The sequence below is a fragment of the Cornus florida genome, unplaced genomic scaffold, assembly GCF_030987335.1.
Source record: "Cornus florida cultivar Cherokee Brave unplaced genomic scaffold, ASM3098733v1 CherokeeBrave_3.0.0_Hap2_Chr01, whole genome shotgun sequence".
Taxonomy (NCBI): domain Eukaryota; kingdom Viridiplantae; phylum Streptophyta; class Magnoliopsida; order Cornales; family Cornaceae; genus Cornus; species Cornus florida.
The window spans coordinates 70,234,884-70,258,471 of NW_026775571.1; the positions used below are offsets into that span (position 1 = coordinate 70,234,884).

Genomic DNA, 23,588 nt, shown 5'->3' on the forward strand with positions numbered 1-23,588 from the left:
CCTTCGTCGGTCCTTTGTTTTAGAAGTGATAAATGATCAACCATAGATTGAGAAGGCCGCATGAACCCTTTTAACGGAGACTTGGAAGGCGAAGACTTCTGCATCTTAGGGAGAGGAAGAGTTAACTCTCCTTTAAGCTTTTGCATATCTTCTTTTTCCTTGGTTTGTGACATCTTTAATTTAAATTCCTTAGTTTCAATTATCTCGATAACAGGTGTCGCCCTTCTTGTCGCTGAGATTTTGGAACATACTTTAAAATAGGTTTCGTCCGATGTGCTTTTATCGAGACCCCTCGCGTTTTAGCTACCTTTACAATGTCTGTCACTAAAACGTCTAGTGGAGCACTTAATGCTTCTTTTGCTTTTGTAGATTGAATCTCTTGTGTAGACGGAAGGCTTGGGATGGGCACTTCTGAAGGTGTATCATGATCGATATAGAACTTGGCATCGGCAAAATGAGATTCTGCCTCTGTAAATGGCTTATGATCCGCCACAACCGTTTGTATGCCATTTTTGTAGAATTTGAAGCACTGATGAAGAGTCGATGGAATGACGCCATTACTATGTATCCAAGGCCTTCCCAACAACAAATTGTAGGACGTCTTTGCATCAATCACATGGAATAAGGTTTCTGCTTGGAGCTCGCCAATAGTTAGCTTTGCCCGAATCATGCCGATAGCTCTCTGTCCTCTTTGGTTAAAACCTTGAATAATAAGACGGCTACGCGATAACTCGTCAATTGTGATGCCAAGATTTTTCATCGTAAATTTTGGCATTAGATTCACCGCCGAGCCACCATCAATAAGAATACGAGTAACTCTTCGTTCTTTTATGTAACCGGAGACGAAGAGAGGACAATTGTGCGGCTTCGAACCCAACTGAAGATCCTCGTCCGTGAAAACAATTAGTGCACAACATGACTCAAACGTACCTCTGACCACTTCATCATCATCAGATTTTTCAATGATGGCTGTATTATGGTTCTCTACAGTCTGGACTTCATCTTGATCCTCGTTCTTCTCATCATTAAGGCTTGTTTTCTTAGTTGAAACCATGTAAGTTGTTACAACTTCGTCATTTAGGTATCCTTTTGGAAAGAACTCTTGCAAAGTAATAGGCTTCTGACTCTTTTTGCTTATAGAGGTGTGTTTAGTTGACTGTGTCTTCTTGACCCATTTTCTGTTATGGCCAGACTGTTTATGGTGATATTGGGGTTTCTTCTTCCTTTGCCCTCTGTCAGAATAATTAGTCTGAAAAATATCAGCTTGTTGCTTTCGTGGTTTCTTTCTTGTCACCAGAGTCCAGCCTTCTTCATCATCCTGAGGAAAAACCCTTCCAAATGTTGAAATGTCACGTACACTCCCTTGGCCAATATAGATTGGGATTGGTTCCAATGAACCAAACTGGATAATTGTGCAAGATACCTCCGAAGTTAAAGGCTGAGCATGAGCACTCCCCACGACAGAGGTTGTCAAAGTAGCAGTAGTATGATTTGAAGTTACAACTTCGTCTGTATCCAACAAGATTTTTCCTTGTTTTGCCAGATTCATCACCACCTCCTTGAAGATAAAACACTTCTCAATTGGATGATTGATAATGCGATGATATTTGCAGTATTTTGGATCGTTGATACGTCCCATCTCTGGAGGACGTTTGCATTCAGGGAGTTCTATAACTTTACTTTCAAGTAAACATTCCAAGATGCCAGGAACATCGGAATTGGGGAAGGGGTATTCTTTCTTCTTTAACTCCTTTAGCGTAGGACGCTGTCTCTCCCTCTCTTGAAACTGGCGAGGCTTTTTATCATCCTTCTTGTCATCTTTAACAGATATCTTGATTGGGGTGGTTGAGATAGCCATTGAATCTTTAGCAGCATTTTTTGATGACTTGTCGCCCTTCTTCCAGTCCTTCTTATCTTTGCGTGGTTCTATAGTCACGGGACTTTTGCCGTCATGTGATTTCATACCGATCTCTATGTCATGGGCACGCGTAGCCAATTCCTCAAATGTGCGAGGTTTTATGCCTTGCAAAATGTAGAGCAGGCCCCAATGCATTCTCTGCATACACATCTCCACAGCAGATACTTCTGACAATCGGTCCTTGCAGTCAAGACTGAGGGCTCTCCACCGATTAATGTAGTCGATTATAGGCTCATCCTTCCATTGCTTCGTGTTAGTCAACTCTATCATACTAACAGTACGACGAGTGCTATAGAACCTGTTCAAGAATTCTCGTTCCATCTGGTCCCAACTATCAATTGATTCTGACTTTAGGTCAGTGTACCACTCAAATGCGTTTCCTTTAAGGGACTGGACAAACTATTTGACTAGTAAGTCCCCCTCTGTTCCGGCATTGTTACAAGTCTCGACAAAATGGGCAATGTGTTGCTTGGGGTTACCTTTTCCGTCAAATTGCTGAATCTTCGAAGGTTGGTATCCTACATGCATTCTCATACTGTCGATTCTCCTTGTATAGGGCTTTGAGTACATGAGAGTGCTCTATGAGACACCACCATATTGAGCTCGGATTGCATTCGTTATCATATCTTGCAATTGTTCGACAGATAATAAAGAGACTGAAGAAGAGGTATGATTGGTTTGACCAGTCGCCTGTTCTATCCCCGGCGTCTGGTTTTGACTGGTCGCTTGTTCTGTCACCGGCGTCTGTTTGGGATTCTCCCTGTGAGTACCTTGTGTTGTAGAATTAGGATTCTCCGTTAGTATTGCTGTGGAAGATGTAGGTTTCCCAGACGGTGGTGATATGAAAGTTGCACGATTCCCGGATGGCATTGGTGTTTCACCAAAGGTCTGAACTTCCAATTTATTCATTAGTGTAGCAATTTGCAAGTCCTTTTCTTCAATAGTCTTTGTAAGGTTCTCAATGGAATGAGCCATAGTTGCTAGTTGTTCCTCCACCATAGCAGCTCCAGTCATCATAGCAGCAACCACATATGAGTATGATAGGCCTTGAGAATCCACGTTCCTTGAAGTGATTGATTGCTCCGAAGTCTGACGTGGTGACTCTGGGGGTGAACCGACACTAGAGTGAGCATCATAGATAGAACGAAGTGAATCTAGTGGTGGAGCCTCCTCTGGAACAATGTCAAGGTTTTTGACATGTTGAGTTTTCACGTTCGCCGGTGTTGCAGGATTAGTTTTCACCACATCTTGCTGAAGTTTGAATGACGCCATCGCCTGGGACTTGCTACGTGTCACAGGGCCCGTCAAGGTACTTCCATCGCTTAATTTGGTCTTCGTGCCACTTTTCATGGTGGCTTTAGCGTCGACCTTTGCAATAGCGAAGTTCTTTTGGGCTTTCTTGTCTGTCTGAATCTTAGGGGGAGCCATAGAATCTGATAGAGAAGAAACTTGATGGTAGGAGAAAGAGATGAGAGGCAAAGGTAGTCCCACCGGGCGTGCCACAAATTTGTACACACAAATTTTGTAAGTCTGCAATAGAAACAAAATATGGAGCAAAATAGAATTTTATTAATTTATAAATGTGGAGTACAGTCCTTTGTAATATCTTTTATAAAAAAAGAAAGGTCCTCTGATTCGATCTCCTTGTTTTTGGTTGGTTGGATCCAAGGGCTGCACGAGCTTGTTCTTGAATCACTGTGGAATTTGATGAAGAACGGCACGTTGTTGGATGTGCTTGATGTTTTTCGCTTTTTGGTTTCGATTCTGAATTTGTGTCTGAATTCTGAGTCTCTGGATTTCTGAGTCTCTGAACTTCTGAATTCTGAATTTGTGTCTGAATTTGTAGACTTCTGAATTCTGAATCCTCTCTCCTTTTTTCTTCCTCCAAGCCTCTATTTATAGGCTTCTTGGATTAATAGGATGATGACACGTGTCATCTCCTGATAAGGATAAAACTATAACTGGGCCGGGCCGGTTATATTGTGATAATTATTCTTAAAGATAATTATTCAAAATATATTTTATTAGGAATAATTATCGTTTCATTTAATTATCTGGGCTGGGCTAATTAAATAATTTAAGTGGACCAAGCCTGGTAAATTAAATAATTTATTTAAACATTAGGCCTATATTTAATGGGTCCATTCGTTAAAACCAAAGCCCACTAAATTTAAGTGTTTACAGGTGGCAACTATAAAATACTAATAATGATCTTATTGGTATTTATATGTATACCTTCATTGGTGATGTATTATTTAATTAAACAGATAAGTTACCTTTAGATATCCTGTATCTACATAATTAAAAAATACATGCAATCCCTTAATTTTCATTTAATCACTTGAAAATCAATTCCCTTTGGAGAATTATTTCTCATAATTAAATAAACTCAATATTTATAAATATCATAAAAAATAATAAGCATCATAATTAGGGGTGCACAAAAGAACCGGAACCGTAGAACCGGAACCGTTTTTCCCGGTTCTCACGGTTTCGGTTCCGGTTCCAACCCGTGGGAACCGGTAAGAACTGGAACCGTATATATACATATATATATATATATTATATATATATATATATATATGTATTATATATTTAATTTTATACTAAAAAGGAAGTAAATACAAACTGAGCCGTGAAAACAAAAGTCTATTTTTTAAGTTTTTGGCCTTAAATCTCTCTCTCTCTCTCTCTCTCTTACAGTCCTTGCCTCATCTTAATCTCTCATCTAAAGTACTAACAAATGAAGTGATGAACCCTAAGCTAACAGCAGTAGCGGCGCCGGCTACCAAGATCTCACCACGCTCCACAGTTGCAAGTAGTTGATTTCCAAGTTGGTTAGTGTGTGTGTGTGTGTGTGTGTGTATATATATTTAGTTTTTCTCTTTTTTATAAATTTCTCTCTCATTTTTCTCGCTCTCTCTCGTACTGGCATGATTAATTTTATTTCTTCGGAAGTAAATAAAGGAAGTGATTTTATACTGAATATCAATTGTTGTACTGTTGCTTTTCCTTTCCCTTTTCTTTTTTCTCCATCAGACAAGCCTTTATTTGAGACTTTTTCCATTCTTCTTCTCTCTTTTTTTTTTTAATTTTATTTTTTCTCTGTTATGGTGATTTTAGTTCTTATAAAACCAAGTGATATTCAGTACAACAATTGCTTGATTTGTGCAAAAGTGTATGGTAGAATAATAACGGTTCCATGGGAACCGAACGGTTCGGTTCCATACTATACGGTTCCGGTTCCGGTTCTGTTTTCAAGGAACCGTCGTGAACGGTTCCGGTTCCGGTTCCGACCGGAACCGTGAGAATCGGAACCGTGTGCACCCCTAATCATAATTCATGAAATATTGTAATTATGTTTATTACTAAAATTAATATTCATCAACCATTATGGTTAGGCCACTTTGGTAGCTACCAACCTTTACATAATATAAATATCAAATTAGATAGTAACCAATTTATGATTAATTATGTCTACTACAAAAATTAATATTCATCAATCATTATGATTGGGCCACTTTGGTAGCTACTAATTTTCACATAATATGAATATTAAATTAGACAGTGATTAATTCATCATTAAATTATATTTACTACTAAAATTAATATTCATCGACTATTATGGTTAGGCCACTTTGGTAGCTACTAACATTCACATAATATGAATATTAAATTAGCTAGTAACTAGTTAATCATTAATTTACCCATTAAACGTTATACACACATACTCATAATTGTCGATTGAAGTTTAAGCAACTTCGATCTCAAAAACTTAATTGTCCGAAATTTTATAGAAAATATCTTTTTATTTTATATACAAAATAAAACATATTATTTTATTTTTGGACTTAAAGATCATAATTGAATCAATATAAAATTAATTCTCCATCATATATGTATGTTTGAGTATAAAACAATAATTTATTTGTAGATCTAATAAGATAACATTTTATTTTTAAAAATTCAGATAATAAAATAAATAAATACACATGCTTTATGTATTTATTAAATTTTATATAATTAATAAAATAGAATCTAAAATACAAATGGGTTTCATAAAAAAAAATAATAACAATAAATAACAAACAATACCAGCTGATATCACTTTTCAATTCCAATTAGTATGCCTATCATGCACGAAAATAAAAACAAACACAGTTTAATAGATTCATGTTTGTCTTATTATACATCTATGTATAAGTTGTTAATAACTTTCTGTCAACTCAGTTAGGCTCCGAAATCGATGTATGTAAACCAAATAAATGACCAAACCCATCAAAACTTACAACCCACAAATTGATTGAAACATATATATATATATATATATATATATCGCGGATTCCATTTAATCGATCGTTCAATCATTTAATTTTAATTTTAATTTTATTTATACAACGGTTAAAAGAAAACAATGAGTTCATAAACCATATTGCTCTGATACCGCATGTAAATTATAATAATTCGTATTAAATCATTAATCACAAATTTATATAAATCTCATATCTTAAAACTTCATAATTTTTACATATTTATAATGCATAAATATATAATGCATAAATAAATGGTTAGATATAAATACCTCAATTCATGATATCAAACTTTGTTGATATTATATCCAACGTCTAGATCCTTTAATTACGAACTAATCTGTAACTCTGATCAACAGACAAAAGTGAAAACTGGTTTATCTCTTTTGGCCTTTTGCACACATAAAACTTTTACGTGTTGTATCATTAATCGTACATAATTGATGAAATATATGCACTTTTATAAAGGTAGAGAGAAGACCAATTTTCCTTTTAGTATTATAATTTTATTTTCCATCAAAGTAAAAATAAAAAAGGAAAACACTTCTCTACTAATTAATTATCAAAAAGATAATTATAAGATGACCAAAAATAAATAATATTAATTGATATCTATTTACTTAGTCATCAAGTAATAATCACATGTCCAAATCATGTGGGGCATAATTAAATAAATAATCTTACAATGTGGTCCCGACATTGTCACAAAAGACTCGTTCGAGTAGCATGGATTGGACAACGAAAGGAGATTCTGCAACCAATTGATCTCAGCCGCAGTGGATGCAGCTACATAGGTGGATTGATTCAGAAAATTAGAAACAAATCTGCCAGGATCAACCCAACAAATCATAAAGGAACGGACCTACCAATGTAGATAGATAAACACACGTGTAAACGAAAGAAAAACCAAGTACCATTCATACTTAATTTAGAAGAAAAGATAAGTATTGACTGTTGCATTAGGTTCCTCCCTACTTCAATTATTTAAATTCTCAACCATGACGATGGAACAGAGCATCAAGGCAAAAAGGTAGTCCATAACCAGGCACGGATCTCCTCCCTACTTCAATATGCGCAGATGTTCTATATATATATATTTACAAGTAAAAAATTGCTTTAATTAAAGCATAATAAATGTTGCAGGCATTATTTTGAAGGGCCTTCAAAATTCAGATACCAAAATATCAAGATAATTGAAATTCACATTTAAAACTCATGGTAAACAAAAAAAAAAAAAAAAAAAAAAAAAAAAAAAAAAAAAGAAAGAAAGATACTAAAAAAATTACAGTATACTTCACAGAAAACGCTAGAACCAAAAGATTTAAATGACTTAAAGATTAGAAAATATTGAAAAGCTAATATACACCGTGACAACACTTACTCAAACTAACAAAAAATTAGTGATTGCTAATCAAAATATATGCTAAAACTTTGTGTAATTGAAGATTAGTTTAACAAGCAAAGAACAATACTACCTACCTTGTGCTTCGAGCAAATCTAGATCCAAGAAAAAATAGTTGCAGAGACCACAATACAGTTGTTCTATATGTCAATAACGATCAATCAATATATATACACACCAGAGATTTATATATAATTCAGGCGTAAATGAAACGAAACAACGTGCAGAGTCAGAAATCACGCGATAAGACAGTTAGATTCGAATAAAGTAATACGGAAGATGGGAATTTATATTTTGGTTTTGTGTGTGTTTTTAGAGAGAGAAAGAGAGAGAGAGAGATGTCATTTATACGCTCTTCTCTCGGCTGTAGCTAATGAAAGGAGGCAACATGCTAACTTGTACTCCGTAGAAACTACAGAGAGAAGCCTTTCCACGAGCTCGAAGTGTACGTGACTTATTACGCTCCAGATGTAGCAATGTAGTATGTTTATTTACACTGGCCTCCCACGAGGGTTGAACAAATTACCCGTAGACCATTATTATTTTGACTTCTTTAAAATTTAGCGAACAAATCACCCGTAGACATTTATTATCTTGACTTCTTTGAAATTTAGCGTGTCACAATAATACAATAAGTGAATGCCCTCAATATTATTTTCTATTGATCAAATTTTATCAAATAATAATTTTGTACTTCCATGAAAATCTTACCCTTCCCTAATATGAAAATCAGGGACTTAGTAAAATAAATATATATTATATAAAAATTAGAGTATTTATTTAAAGTCACTTTTCCAAAACGAAGTTAAATGAGGTTAAAATAACAAATGCTCTAATCGGTAAATTATGTGCACGCGTGAGTAGGTTCGGATCCCAATATCTTCTCCTGTTTGTCGTATGAGAGGCTTTGAATAGAGTAAGGAATGTGAGAAAGAACCGACAAAAAATTCAATAAAGATATTTATGGAGTATTTATTTTTATGAAGTTTAAATATTCACAAGTTTTCAACCACATGGAAGAAATACCGTTTAAATTCTTGAGGAAGGGTGATTAATTTTAATTTTTGTCAATCAATTAGTACCGGAAATGACTTCACAAAAAAATATTTTCAAAATAAAAATAATAAAGGAAAAAGTAAAGAAAATGGAAAATTGAAGAGACTAATTTGTTGATTTTTTTTAATACTCTCCCTTCTTTAAAATAGCTCAGTTTCAGTAAATTGAAATATATCTTTCTTTTTGAAAAAGTTAAAATGAGGATATCCTTGTATAAACATTTATAAACAGTATTATTTAAGATAGTCACCAACACCGACACATTGACTCTATTTAGCCATTTTTGTGGTATTAATCCAGACCATTTAATCCAAGAGAAATCATATTGATAATGACCTCTTAATCAATTTTTCCATGAATTCCGAAATTTCTTATGGTTTAAATCGAAATGAAATATACCCTGTGTTCCAAAATAATCCTTTATTGTATTCTTAAGAAAAAAAGATGTTGACAATGACAATATCTAATCTGTCCTCCTCCTCGACATCATTAGATTACAAATATTTAAGTTGAACATTAATTTGAAACAATGAATATAACCATTTTTTATATAAATAATACTAATAGTTTTACACAATTTTGCACTACGCTAGCAGAGAGCGACTCTAACCTTCTAATTTTTACTTTGAAATGAGAAAAAAAATACCATTAGATGACTTGGTTCGAATATTAGACGAATAAAGTACATTTATGCTGCGTTTAACGACATAAATCAGTTTTAAGATTGGAAAAAGTTCATTTTAAATCTGAAACATAATAATTTACTCTTCCAATTCTATAACATGAACATGCAACATCATTTTTTTCCGAAATTTTGGAATATTTAGGAGTTTGATTTCCTTTAGATCAACTGAATTCAACAAGTGATTCAATAATAACATTATAGACGTCCATAAGCATGACTTATTACTATTGCACCAAAAAAATGGTAAGATGTAGTTGGATTGAATTTGGGCCAGGCCCAAGAACTGGACCCAATTAGCGGACTTCTTCTTTGACCCAATTATTTAACCTTTTGACTAGGTGGTACCTTTTGTGGATTCATCTCCTTGGTAGATCGTCTTCATCGTGGTAGATGTTCTCGGCCATCTGCCAGATCTGAAGAATGTTATCTTCCGCTAGGCTGGCAATGACCCAATTTTCACATGGATTCCATGAGAAATCTGAACTTTTACTCGTATGACCAGCATGAATGAAGAGCAATTCGAGTGGACCTTCTTCAGCATCTTCTGGTGTCTGCTCTTCACCAATCCTGGGAATGTAGCAAGGTTATCGTTATTTTACACACTTGTCTGACTGTTTTACCCGGTTAAGACTGCTGATAAAAGAGAAAAACAGGTTCCAACTTGCATGCCTCACGTCTTGATATTGAAACTAGAATACCTAATCTGAGATCTTAGTGATGACATTTTAAAGTATTCCACTTCAATAAGTTTCAAATATGTTGAAAATTTTCCCCTTTTTAGAGATTTAAAAAATTTATTAATACTAAAAAAGATCCAGATCACTAGAACATTGAAATAATAAGATTGTTTGAACGTGTTTAACTTCAACAACTTCTCATGTTAATGTGCATTTATGCTCATAAAATATTGAAACTAAAATAAAATTAGTAAACATCTTTTACTGATAGCAACTAAAATATAAATTTAATCACATTGCCTAATGTTTATAAATTCAAATAATACTTAAAAACCCAAATTGATGGCCCTCTATGATCAAGACAAACATATCATAACATTTTGGAGAGTTGTATAAAACAATAAGAAAATAAATCACGGCTTTGACATCTGTAAGCATTGAAGAATCCAAGTTGATGCCTCAAATTTATTTAGGCATTGTTTATCTTTCTGTAATTTGCCATGATAGCTTCAAATTTCTTACTGTGCAGCAAGTGCTTCAGTTATATCAAGATAAAGATTGAAATTTCTGATAATGAAGCAAAAGCTAGATTAAAGCTAACACTTCTACATAAATAGAAATCCTTTACAAAAACTGCTGTCAGTAAGATAAAAAACAAACCTGCTAAGATCCCACACCATAAGTCTCCTACCAAGACAACAAGAAGCTAAGATGGTCTCATTCTTTGGATTCCACCCAACTTGAAAAGCCTCCTCCCTGTTGTAAATCATGACAATAATTGAGTTCAGAATATTTACACATACAAATAGATACTCATATGTACATGTTCGTGTGTGTGTATTTATATATGTGCTTACATATGTATCAAAATATGTATGTATACACCTAGTTACTCTCACAGCAACCGAGATAAAAAGATACTATCAAAATCTACAATATTTTCAGAAATATATCTTGAAAAATAAAGCATCTATGATGCAAGGGAGAAAATTCCTTACTTGTGACAAGCAAATGTGTGGACAGCAGTGGAGATCTTGCGTAGGTCAAATAACTTAACAGTCTTATCGGTGGACCCCGTTGCCACAACCCACTCATTAAAAGGGTTGAAAGCCAAGCAATTTAATTACCTAAAACAAGACCACGGATAAGAAAGTATTTTGTCACATTCAAACAGCATTAAGCATGCATACCAACAAAAAATAAAAACATTCGTGTACAACAGATGAAGAAAAACGAATCAACCCAACCATCCAATATTAGAAAAGAATCCAATAGCATACACATATGCAGTTATGTCAAAAATACAATTCCAAACTATTGAGACCTCCTAGTACTACTGTAGGAAGCTGTATACTTCATTCCTCCCACAATCACCAGAATAATCCATACAACATTAGTAATTCATACAGACTGACTACAATTATAGAAAGCTATGCATTTCAATTACCCTGTCTCACCCTCAGATTTATTATATATGCAACAGATCCAAGTTTTTCATCTATGAGAATGCATAAGGAATGCCTAGAAATGCAAGTCATTAATACCTTTCCACTCAATTTCAAATGTAGGAACATAAAAAGAGCTCTTATAGTTATTATATTGTGGATGTGGTTCAGCCACGTCACCCAGGATTAAGTCAAACAGTCAACACTTTGACAAAGTCCACCTCAGCAAGACTAAGTAATATTCGACCACGGGGCATCAAACCTTGGTCCAACACTCGGTCGATGGGCCTTGGGCCTCGAACCACGAGCCGACCTCTTCACAGTTGGTCGATGGGCCTTGAATCATGATCGGACCTCCAGTCGGTCGACGGGCCATGAACCTCGACCCAACTTCTACACACATTGTCGATCAACGAGCCTTGAACCTTGATCCGACCTCTTCACAATTTGTCGATCGATGGGCTTGAACCTCGATCCGACCTTTTCACAATTTGTCGATCGACAGGCCTTAAACCTCGATCCGACCTCTTCACAATTTGTCGATCGACGACCTTGAACCTCGATCCGACCTCTTCACAACTTGTTGATCGACAGGCCTTGAACCTCGATCAGACCTCTTTACAGTTTGTCGATCGACGATCCTTGAATCTCGATCTGACCTCTTCACAATTTGTCGATCGACGAGCCTTGAACCTCAATCCGACCTCCTCACAACTTGTCGATCGATGGGCCTTGAATCTCGATCCGACCTCTTCACAGTTTGTCGATCGACGGGCCTTGAACCTTGATCTGACCTCTACAGTTTTTCGATCGACGGGCCTTGAATCTCGATCCAACCTCTTCACAATTTGTCGATCGACGAGCCTTGAACCTCAATCCGACCTCAATACAATTTGTCGATCGACGGGCCTTAAACCTCGATCCGACCTCGATCCGAGCAATGAAAAGTTATGGTAGGGCTCTTCAAGTGACGATGGGATACAGAAAGGATCTTTGAATGGAGGATAGAAAGTTAGTAATGTCTTACCCACTAAAGCAAGACCCAATTTGAGGATAAGAGCAAAAGACAGCTGGAATAGTATAATTGCCTTTACAGCTTGCCATTTTTGGAGCATTCAACAGGAAAGGTACACTTGGCAGTATCTCCAGAAATATAGGGATTAGGGCAACATGACCCAAGGAAAACAAGACCCTGACCTGTTCTTAGATTGAAGGCCTAACAAATGTACCACCTGAATGACCTAAGACTAAAAATAAAATAAAAAAAGGCACGGAAAAAGAGGCAAGGGCCAAGGGAACTAACGGCGGCTTCTTCCCTACCATTGCTCAAATTCTCTCACTGGACTGATTTTCTCTCCCTTCTTCTACCCTTCTGCATTCTTCATATTGCTGATCTTCAAATTTAGAGAAAGAATATGAGAATCAAAACTCAATTCAATAATATTCACGATGCTGTTACATTCAATTTATAGAGTAATATCTAGCTAAAATAGGTAACTAAATATACAATAATCGGGAAACTAATTACCTACCAATTAGCCCTAAATTAAGGAGAAAATAATTCAATTCTACAGTTGTACAATAGGTAAAATCTCAACACTCCTCCTCAAGTTGGTGCATAGATGTCACACATACCCAACTTGTCTAAAAAATTTGAAAACACTTGATTTGAGACTGCTTTGGTGAGAATGTCGGCTAGTTGATCCTCAGATCGAATATTAGGCAACTCCACAATTTTTCCATCCAACTTTTCCTTAATGAAGAATCTGTCTATTTCGACATGCTTTGTACGATCATGTTGAACTAGATTATGGGCAATATCACACGCTGCTTTATTGTCACAATATAGTCGAATCGGTTGCCCAGGTAGATAACCCAAATCCCGCAAAAGAAGTCTTAACCACAAAGTTTCACAAAGTCCAAGTGCTATACTTCTGAATTCAGTTCTGCACTCGAGCGAGCAACAACATTTTGTTTCTTACTTCTCCATGTAACAAGATTACCTCCTATAAAAGTGAAGTAACCAGAAGTAGATCGCCTATCATCTATAGCTCCAGCCCAGTCAGCATCAGTATATGCATCTATGTTTTGATAACCAGTATTTTTAGTGAACAAAATTCCTTTTCCAGGAGCAGATTTCAGATACCTCAAAATGCATATAACTGCAGTCATATGTTGCTCTCCAGAATCATGCATAAACTGGCTAACAATGCTCAATGCATAAGCCAGATCCGGTCTTGTGTGTGCTAAGCACATCAATCTCCCTACAAGTCTTTGGTATCTTCCTTTATTAGCAAGTATTTGGTTGGACTCAACACATAACTTCAGTCCTTCTTCCACTGGTGTCTCAGCTAGTTGACATGCTGTCATGCCAGTCTCTTGTAATAGATCTAAGGCATATTTTCTTTGAGATAAAAAGATTCCTTTATTAGACCGAGATACTTCGATCCCAAGAAAATATCTCAAATGACCTAGATCTTTCATTTTGAATTCTCTGGACAAGTACTTCTTGAGAGCCTTCATTTCTTCAGGATCATTCCCTGTAACCACTATGTCATCTACATATATAATAAGTGCAGTGATCTTACCCTGTTGTTTCTTTAGGAATAATGTGTAGTCTGAATTGCTCTGACAGTAGCCAAAGGCTATCATCGACTTTGTGAATCTTCCAAACCATACTCTCGGTGATTGTTTCAAACCCATATAATGATTTCTTTAACTTGCAGACTTTCCGACTATACTTTTCAGGTATCATGCATCCTGGTGGGAGATCCATGTAGATTTCTTCAGATAATTCACCATGCAGAAAGGCATTCTTCACATCAAATTGTTGTAATGGCCAATCCAAGTTTGCAGTTAAAGACAACAAGACACGAACTGTGTTGATTTTGGCTACAAGTGCAAACATCTCTGTATAATCAATTCCATAGGTTTGAGTGTAACCTTTTGCCACCAATCTTGTTTTAAAGCGTTCAACTGTGCCATCAGCTTTATACTTCACAGTGTAAATCCATTGACATCCTACTAGTTTCTTTCCTGGTGGAGGATCAATGAGTTTCCAAGTTTTATTTTTCTGCAAGGATTTCATCTCCTCGTTCATTGCTGCTTTCCACCTACGGTCAGCTAAAGCTTCCTGCACACTGTTAGGAATAGATACAGTAGATAATTGATTTACAAATAACAAATTTGATTCTGACAAACGATGGTTCGACACATAATGACTCATGGGATACTTAACTTTACTAGAAAGTTCGGGTTCATATGTGGGTTTAAGAATACCTCTAGTGTGACGTTGTGGTAATTATTTTCTGAGTGGCTCAGGCACTGAATTAGGAACATCCTCAGCAGGCGATTGGTTTGATATATCAGTTGCGAGAGACTCAAACTCGGACAACGGTGGAGTTGGCACCATACTTTCCATTTCGGGGCGGTCATCACCACTTTGATCCAAACTTATACCACTTGAATCCAATTCGCCCCGATTCCTGATTGGCTGGTCCAACTTGTGAGTCATTACCACCAGAATCGCCATCCTCAAAAATGTGATAATCATAATCTAGAGTTTGAATTTCTTTCTGGTACTCCCCCTGAAGTTCAGACGCAGAGAAAAAATACATCGAGTCTTCATGGAAAACAACATCCATGGTGATAAACATTCGTCGAGTTGGAGGATGATAACAGCGATACCCCTTTTGATGAGTAGCATATCCGAGAAAAACACATCGCAACGCTCGAGGAGTTAGCTTATTGCGTTGATGTTTATGGAGGTGTACAAATGCTACACAACCAAAGACATAAGAAGGTAGATTTGGGACGGTTAGGGCAACGATGGCGTCAGTGAGAGCCTGCAATGGTGTCTGGAAGTCAACAGAGCTAGAAGGTACTCTATTGATTAAATATGTTGCAGAGACAAGTGCTTCTCCCCAATACGATAACGGCATATGAGCGTCTATCAAGGAAGCACGAACAACTTCTAATAAGTGTCGATTTTTTCGCTCTGCAACCCCGTTCTGCTGGGGTGTATTGGAACAAGTGGTTTGATGAAAAGTTCCATGTGCTTCCAAATATTGTTGAAGGTCAAAACTCTGATATTCTCCACCATTGTCACTACGGAGAACCTGAACATGTGCATTGTAGTGAGTTGCAACCATTTTATGAAACTTTTGAAACAATAAATTCACTTCACTTTTGGATTTCATCAAGCACAACCAGGTCATCCAGGTACAGTAATCAATAAAAGTAACAAACCAACGTGATCCACCTAAAGTAGGAACTTTGGAAAGACCCCAAACATCAGAATGTATAACCATAAAAGGAAGTGGACTTTTATTCAAACATAATGGAAACGAAGCACGGTGGCTCTTTGCTAGTTCACAAACATCACAGCGTAAACTAGAACCATCAAAATTTTTAAATAAACTAGGAAATAATTTTTCCAGATAACCAAAGGAAGCATGCCCCAGACGTCGATGCCACAGCCAGATTTCAGATTTCTTTCTCTCCCTCAGAACCATCTACTGTCAATGCTTGTCGTAGCTTGTCGGAACTTTTTGACAACAAGTCCAAGTAATACAGTTTCCCTCACCTAATACCACAACCAATCGTCTGCTTTGTTTGGATGTCCTTAAACACACAAAAATCAGGCCAAAAACTTACAACATAAGATAAAGCTGTGGTAAGATAAAGATGGAACAACCAAAACAGAATCTAAATTTAGATTATCAGTGAGTGTCAAAGATCCTTCCCCAATAACTTGGGTCGAAGTTCCATTAGCAATAGAAACAAATTGTTGTAGGGAGGAATTGAGCGGGGAAACCTGTCTAGAATCAAATGTTATATGATCTGTAGCACCAGAATCAATTATCCATGCATTATTAATAACAGGTGTAGAAATATTTAAAACCTTACCACCATGATCTCCAATTACTACCAACCCCAAGGCCTTGTCAGCATCATCATTATCTGTCTTAACAACTGCGGCAGTGGAGGTCTTCGTTGAATTCTTCTTCCAACGACTATGATCCCACCATTCCGGATATCCCACAAGTTCGAAACAATGACTTTTGGTATGACCAGTCTGATTGCAATGGGTGCATTTATAAGTAGACTTGTCTGCACCGTTGATGGCTTTAGATTGTTAGGTTTAGAACGATCCTGCCAGTTTTGCTTAGAGCTGTTTCGAGCCATCATGACTGAAGCTTCAGAGTTTTCGGATTCCCCTTTCAGAGTTGCACGACGTACCGCTACTCGTCGACGAGTAGCAGCCTTCCAAGTCTGGAACTGGATCGTTGCGTAGAATTTCTCCACGAACTTGTTCAAAATCACCATCTAATCCGGCAAGAAAAATGTGAACCCTTAGTCACTCGATAGACTTCCGATATGCTTCAATGTCATCTGGATCTTTCATGACCACTTTATCTCGATGGTCCATTTCTCGGAAACTTCAGTGAGTTCTCCATAATATTCAGCGAGAGATTTTCCCTTGGCAGTGAAGGCCTTTTGGTTCAAGGCGAAAACTTGTAACTCATCATTCCCATCATAAAAAACCTTTGATAGAGAACTTCAGATTTCACGGGCAGTGGGTAAACGTAAATAACACGAGCCACCGCTTCACTTTCTGATTTTCGGTATACCACCATCTTCTGATTCAGACAAACGTCATAATTAGATTCAATAAGACTAATCCCTGCATTAAAAACACCTTCAGATTGAACAAAAATAGGAACTGATTTCGTCGCAGATGATTCAAATCGTTTTTTTTTTCCTTTTTTCCTTTTTTTTTTTCTTTTTTTTTTTTTTTTTTTTTGATATATATATATATAGATATTAAAAATAAAACAAAAAACAAATTTCAAGAACTATTTGTCTCTGTTAAGAGACAGAAACAGCAAGAACAAAAGAAACAAAAACTTTGGCAGATTCGGCAAAGGAAAACGATGGCCGTGGATAGCAGCCGGAGCCGGCGATCTGATGACGGAGAAGGCGGCTGATTCAGTTCAGCAGCAGAGAGGCGGTTGGTTCAACTGAGGTAGATCCGGCGGCAATGATGGAGAAGATCCTGCGAAGATCCGGCGAGGAGAAGAAGAACCGGCAAAGCTATGGACAGGGGTTCGGCAGGCTCCGACGACGGTTGACAGCGATGCTGATCCGGCGATGGCGATGCTGATTCGGCGATGGCTGACAGCGAAGCAGATCCGGCGTGAGCGATGGACGGTGATTTTGATCCGGCAACGACGATGCGGCTTATGATGGCTGCGGCTTGTGACGGCTGCGGCTTGTGACGGCAGTAACTTGTGATGGCAACGAAAGTAGATTGGTGAATGGGAAGATGATTCTCTGTTGGTAGATTGGTGAAAGGGATGATGGTATGGATGACTGTATATGTATGGGATGGGTCTTTGGATTGTGTATGGGTATGTATGTATGGGGTTTTAAATTTCAAAGATAAATTTAAAGAGATTCAAAGTTACGGTTCAAGAATGGATATGAGAATAAAAACTCAATTCAATAATATTTATGATGGTGTTACATTTAATTTATAGAGCAATATCTAGTTAAAATAGGTAACTAAATATACAATAATTAGGAAATTAATTACCTACCAATTGGTCCCTAAATTAAGAAGAAAATAATTCAATTTTACAACTGTACAATAGGTAAAATCTCAACAGCTGAGTGGTATATTCCCAGACCTCTTTGATTCTTCCAAGACCCACGAGAAACAGGTATCTACATGTATTCTACAGAATTAACTAAGGGGTTGTTTGATACCCAATTAAGTCCATGAGGCTAAATTTTTTTAATGCTTGTTCCAATAAGAGTGTTTGATTATGCATGGTCAGCTATCTCTTCAAAAGAAACTTTTACTTAGAAAAGGTTTGAATGCAAAGTCAATGAAACTTGACTGATCACTGATGTTGAATGTACCAAGTGAATGATCATTTTAAACTTTAATCCAACTCACAAAATAATGCTCAAGTTTTCAGTTCTACAGTACAGCTACTTAACGTATTCAAAGCTATTAATTCTACTAAAATTCATTTGTGCTTAGTTTAGTTTTATCAAACAACAACTAAGAACTATCTTCTTCAATATTAAATTATCTTCAATTGAAATTTACTTGCCAACATTAAAACAGATTACGGTGGCACAGCAAGAAACTACAAAGAGACGGCCATTTATAAGGTGTAAATACATTTAATTTAACAGGTGTTTTACAATAATCTTTGGTGCATATTCCTAGATACCAATATTAGCTTGTAAGAAGATCTGACAAGAGATCCTTCAATTCAAACATGATGTGCCAGTGGAACTACATGTGTCAAGGCAAGGTACTTAGATTACCCATCAACCACAATAACACCATCAAACATTCTCTGGCAATTTAATACTGCTATTTGGCAATGGCCAAAAATAGCTACACATATTCTTTCTTTTAATTTTCCTTACATCCCAACGTCTGTGTAATATTTTTGTGCAAACATGTTTCAAATAATGTTTCCCAGATACCAACGGGCCAGTGACCTAGCTAGCGGTATCAGGCCTTACTTTCCAAAAGAAGGTCAGGGTTCAAGCCTCAATGGAGGCATGTGTGTGTGAGTATCAACTAAGAAAACAAAAAATGTTTCCCAAATAATGCAATAACACACCATAAATCATTTTTTCAAACTTGGCCAGAAAAAAGAAATTTCTGCGTTGCATATAATGGCACAACAATTCCATTTTTTTTTTGTCACAACACAGAAACAAATAATTCCAATATTTGGAGTCTTATGCATAAATATTTCATATAATATTTCCCAGACTTAATGTCTACATGCCATAATCGGTAAATCTTTTCCAAACTTGACAAGAAAATTTTACCATACTGATATCTTTTCCAATTCTTAGAGAGCATTGATGCCAGAAATAATTAAGAAAACAAAGATTATGATGATTGATTCAGCACAAGATGCATAAGATGCCTAGTATATTCTCTTACTCAGACACTCAAGCAACCTAGCAAGTTGCCTCCTCTTTGAATTGCTATTGCCTAAAATAATTTGCTTTATAACAGAGAAATCCAACTTAGAATGTTGGCTTCAAATAAGACTGATCACTGTTGCAAAAATGAGCCAATACCAGGATTAATTCATGAAAACAGAGTTGAGCGACTCAAATTGGTGCTATATATAATATGGCACGTATATTCTACATATATATATGTACAGTATGTGGTACAACAGAGAGTGAGGAGAACCATTTGAATGCATGTGTATGTGTATATATATACACACACACACACACCACACGTATATTTGAGTTTATGAGTATAAGGTATTATGGAACCACGAAAACCCACCTCGCTTTGATGAGCAACTACGGATTGAATGGGCTTGCTGGCTGATGAAGTCCGAAGATCCCTTATATGCAGGTATTGATCATCCCCAACAGAACCAAATAAGTATTCGTCCCTCAGATGCCAGGCTACATCCTCTACAACACCTTCATGAATCTACTTTAGCAAATGTCAAACCATATCAATAATCTACAGATCAAATAGTATTTCAGCTATAAGATATTAATAAAGCTATAGATGCTTAAGCTGCAGAACTTCCGGTTTTCTATGAATTTATATTTTCAGATAGCAATTTGCAACCACCCTAGTTGCCATCAGTTCACCTTAAATGTTTTTTGTGCACAAATGTATTTTAAAAATTAAAAATAGATTTGTTGTGTATAAGGAGCTTGCCACTAACAATGTCGAGTTTACTGACTTATAAGCATGCAGTAATTCCTTCGATGTTTCAGTTTTTACTTGTAGGCCTGTTATGTAAACTATAACAGTAGTGTAACTATGTGTTATGGCCACTAAAATTTATGCAGTATTATATGTAAACTATAACAGTAGCTCCATCTAATATTATTATTGACTTCTACTGTGAGTTGTTGAGTTATAGGGGTAAAAGAATGCTATCTATTGATTTAAAGGGCGTAATCTTCAGTTAATGGGGTATCCTTGCTGTCTTTAGCTTCTTCCTAGTTTTTTGTTTTGTACTACCCCTTTTTTTTTTGGTCGCAGGGGATGGGTTTAACTCACCTCCTATTCCTTTTATTATTATTATTTTTTTGAAAACGGAAACAAAAAAATGGAGGTGTTCCCACTCCCTTTGGGAGTGGTGGATTGTTCCCTTAAGCCATATGTGTATTTCTTAATCTGAGAGGAGTTGAACTCGAGGCCTCTTGATTATGTTGCACTGGTCACTTAAAATAGGAGTATAATAATCCTCAAAAATCTTAACTACTAGATTTTCGATCAACAAATATAGGATGGCAATAATTTCTCAATATTGCTTGCAATCAGAAGCAACTTTATATAGTACATGTTCAATGTTATATGTGATGCATAGCACGTACAAAAAGCTAGCTTTGAGATATGGATTATGAATTTGGGTTTTAAACCACCAAATGCAGGATGGTGAGCTGTAAATGCTTCGTGATTTTCTGGTTGATGTGAATCTATAGTTTATGTTTACCATTAACTTCGTATTCTATAATTGTTCTCCGTAAGCCATACTACATGGCATTTTAAAAAAAATTTCCTAATTGATGATACTCAACACACCCCCCCGGGGAATTGTTTGCACCCAAGAGGAGTTGAACCTTAGACCTCATGAAGCCCATGGCCAAGTGACTTACCCACTTGAGCCAACCCCTTGGGTTCATGACATTTCAGATATTGATACACTGTTTAATTGGACCTTACACCCTTCCGAACCCACCAAATAAAAAATAAAAAAATTGTTGTACAATCATATATTGTCACTTATTGATTGCGTCTTGCTGCAGGGGGACTTGTGTTATGTGGGGGGCTTGTTGATTTTATTTTTTCAAGAAATTCTGCCACTTTAAGCACCAGTGTACTTTTCGGAGGTGCTTTGCTGACCCTCAGCACTCTTAGCTTAAAGTTCTGGAGACAAGGAAAATCCAGCTTTCAGTTCATTCTAGGACAAGCAGGTATGTATTTCATCCAATCTTTAGGTGTCATGATGCTGAATTCCTAGTCTATATGCTATAATGTTCGATTCTTATTTGACTTTTTTATCGTTAATCCTTTCCCGACTCAAAACCAAAAGTGGTTCTGTAATTTGATCAAGAGCTGCTTAGTGAGAACGACAAAACTGTTGAAAATGGCTCATTTCTAGAAGGCTATGTCATCACTTACATCATCAGGCTTAGCTATGTCATCGCTTACATCATCAGGCTTTGAATTTTGGCTATAAATAGCCCTTGTATCTCATAGGTTCAATCATCCAAAAATCATTTGAGAGGCATCCAAGAAAGGGTGAATTTGGATCATAGTGTGTGTGAGAAAAATCATTTTGTGTGTGCTTCACTTGAAGCTTGTCTTTGGGTGGGTTTTCCTCTTTATGTAAACAATATACTATATTGGGGTTTTTTTCTTGAGAGTGTTGTGTGAGTCTTCTTTGTGGTGAGTGAGAGGTGTGAGAAGAGAGATTATTGTGGGGAAGAACCAAAAAGTTCTTCAATTTGTAATCTTCTTCTTTATAGTGATACGGATCGTCATCGGCTATGGACGTAGCCCTATTGAGAGGGTGAACCACGTATAAATCCTGTCTTGTGGCATGTTATTTTTACTGTCATTTTTAATTCTGGTTGTTACTTGGATATCCCTTCTTTGTGGGTATATCTGTTCGGGAACGCTTCCGCACAACAATTGGTATCAGAGCTCGGGTTCGGGTATTGTGTACAGATACCGTGCAAGTGTACGGTACTTTTCACTAGTACTGCTCACAAATATGGTACTATTCATCGAGAAATTTTTTGGAAGTTTTTTATGATGATGACCAGATACAAGATTGAAAATTTTGATGATAAAATTAGTTTCAACATGTGGCGCATTAAAATGCAGGCTTTACTCATCCAACAAGGATTAAAGAAGGTGCTTTTGGGAAAAGACAAGTTGCCAGAAAAAATGTCAAATGAAGACAAGGAAGAACTTGATGACAAAGCACGCAGTTCAATTCTTTTGAGTCTGGGTGATGAAGTGTTGCGCGAAGTCATTGACGAAGACACAGCGGCAAAATTATGGTTGAAATTGGAAAGCTTGTATATGACGAAGTCTCTCACCAACAAACTTTATCTGAAACAGAGACTATGTGAGTCGTACACAGCGGAATGTATATAGGAGAGTTTTAGGTTTTGTAAAAAACAGATCTGTATCCTTAACAACTTTGTTTATTTTATATTTGAACAATTAAACAGTTAATCACATGCAGATAAAATAATGCAAAGTATAAAGTTAGAGATGACACCAAGATTTTAGCGAGGAAACCCCAGTTAATAAAATACGTCAACTGTTATGGGAAAAACCTCATGGACTGTGCAATTCAAAGTAAACCAATCCACTATGCTTGGAACAAAGTATACCGAACTTTAACTCTGGCTCACACCCTATCGTTCTAGACCACACCAACCACTGACGATCCTCTGGCTTTGCGACTCCCCGTCCAATAGCAACTTGATCTCAGGCTTACACTTGATATTTGTAGAAGAGTAGTAGGTAAATCAGACAGCACTCCGCGAATACTCCAACCCTTCCAAAGTGTGACTGCGATTACTTCTGTTCTTCAATCGTCTGAATGATGTAGAAGAAGATCTGCTTTGTCTGATCAATGTTAATACAACTGTATGATCACGATCAGGATTCGAACACCACAACTCTAGACTCACTAGGTGAATATGTGTAGGTTCTAGGAAGACAACAGAAAAATCAATTTTGATTTTCTAAGAGAAATAAACTTCCTAAAGCTTTGAATAATATCTGAATTATAATATAAAAGCCGTGAATAAACCAATGTATATGACATGGTTTATATAGAGTATAGAATGACCTAATCTCTCTGAAAATAAGGTAAATTTCGTGTATAGGATTTGGTACACTTCTAGACCAACTGGAAAATAAATTGGAAAAAGGAAACTGAAGTTGTATTGCAAACAGGAGTTCTTGAACCAGTTCAAGGAAGCTGAACCGGTTCAAGTTTGACAGTGTATCAAACTTGAACATCTTGAACCGGTTCAAAGAAGCTGAATCG

General features: G+C 36.5%; 1 protein-coding gene across 1 annotated transcript; it reads right to left on the bottom strand.

Annotated features, from left to right (window-relative positions):
• Positions 1-7,445: 7,445 nt before the first annotated feature.
• Positions 7,446-11,169, bottom strand: LOC132299759 (WD-40 repeat-containing protein MSI1-like). The gene is made up of 3 exons (XM_059796573.1): positions 11,047-11,169; positions 10,709-10,804; positions 7,446-9,938 (listed from the first exon to the last, which is right to left on the bottom strand). The coding sequence occupies exons 2-3, from the start codon at positions 10,726-10,728 to the stop codon at positions 9,728-9,730; spliced, it is 231 nt and encodes a 76-aa protein (XP_059652556.1). The 5' UTR covers positions 10,729-10,804; positions 11,047-11,169; the 3' UTR covers positions 7,446-9,727.
• Between the last annotated feature and the right edge of the window lie 12,419 nt (positions 11,170-23,588).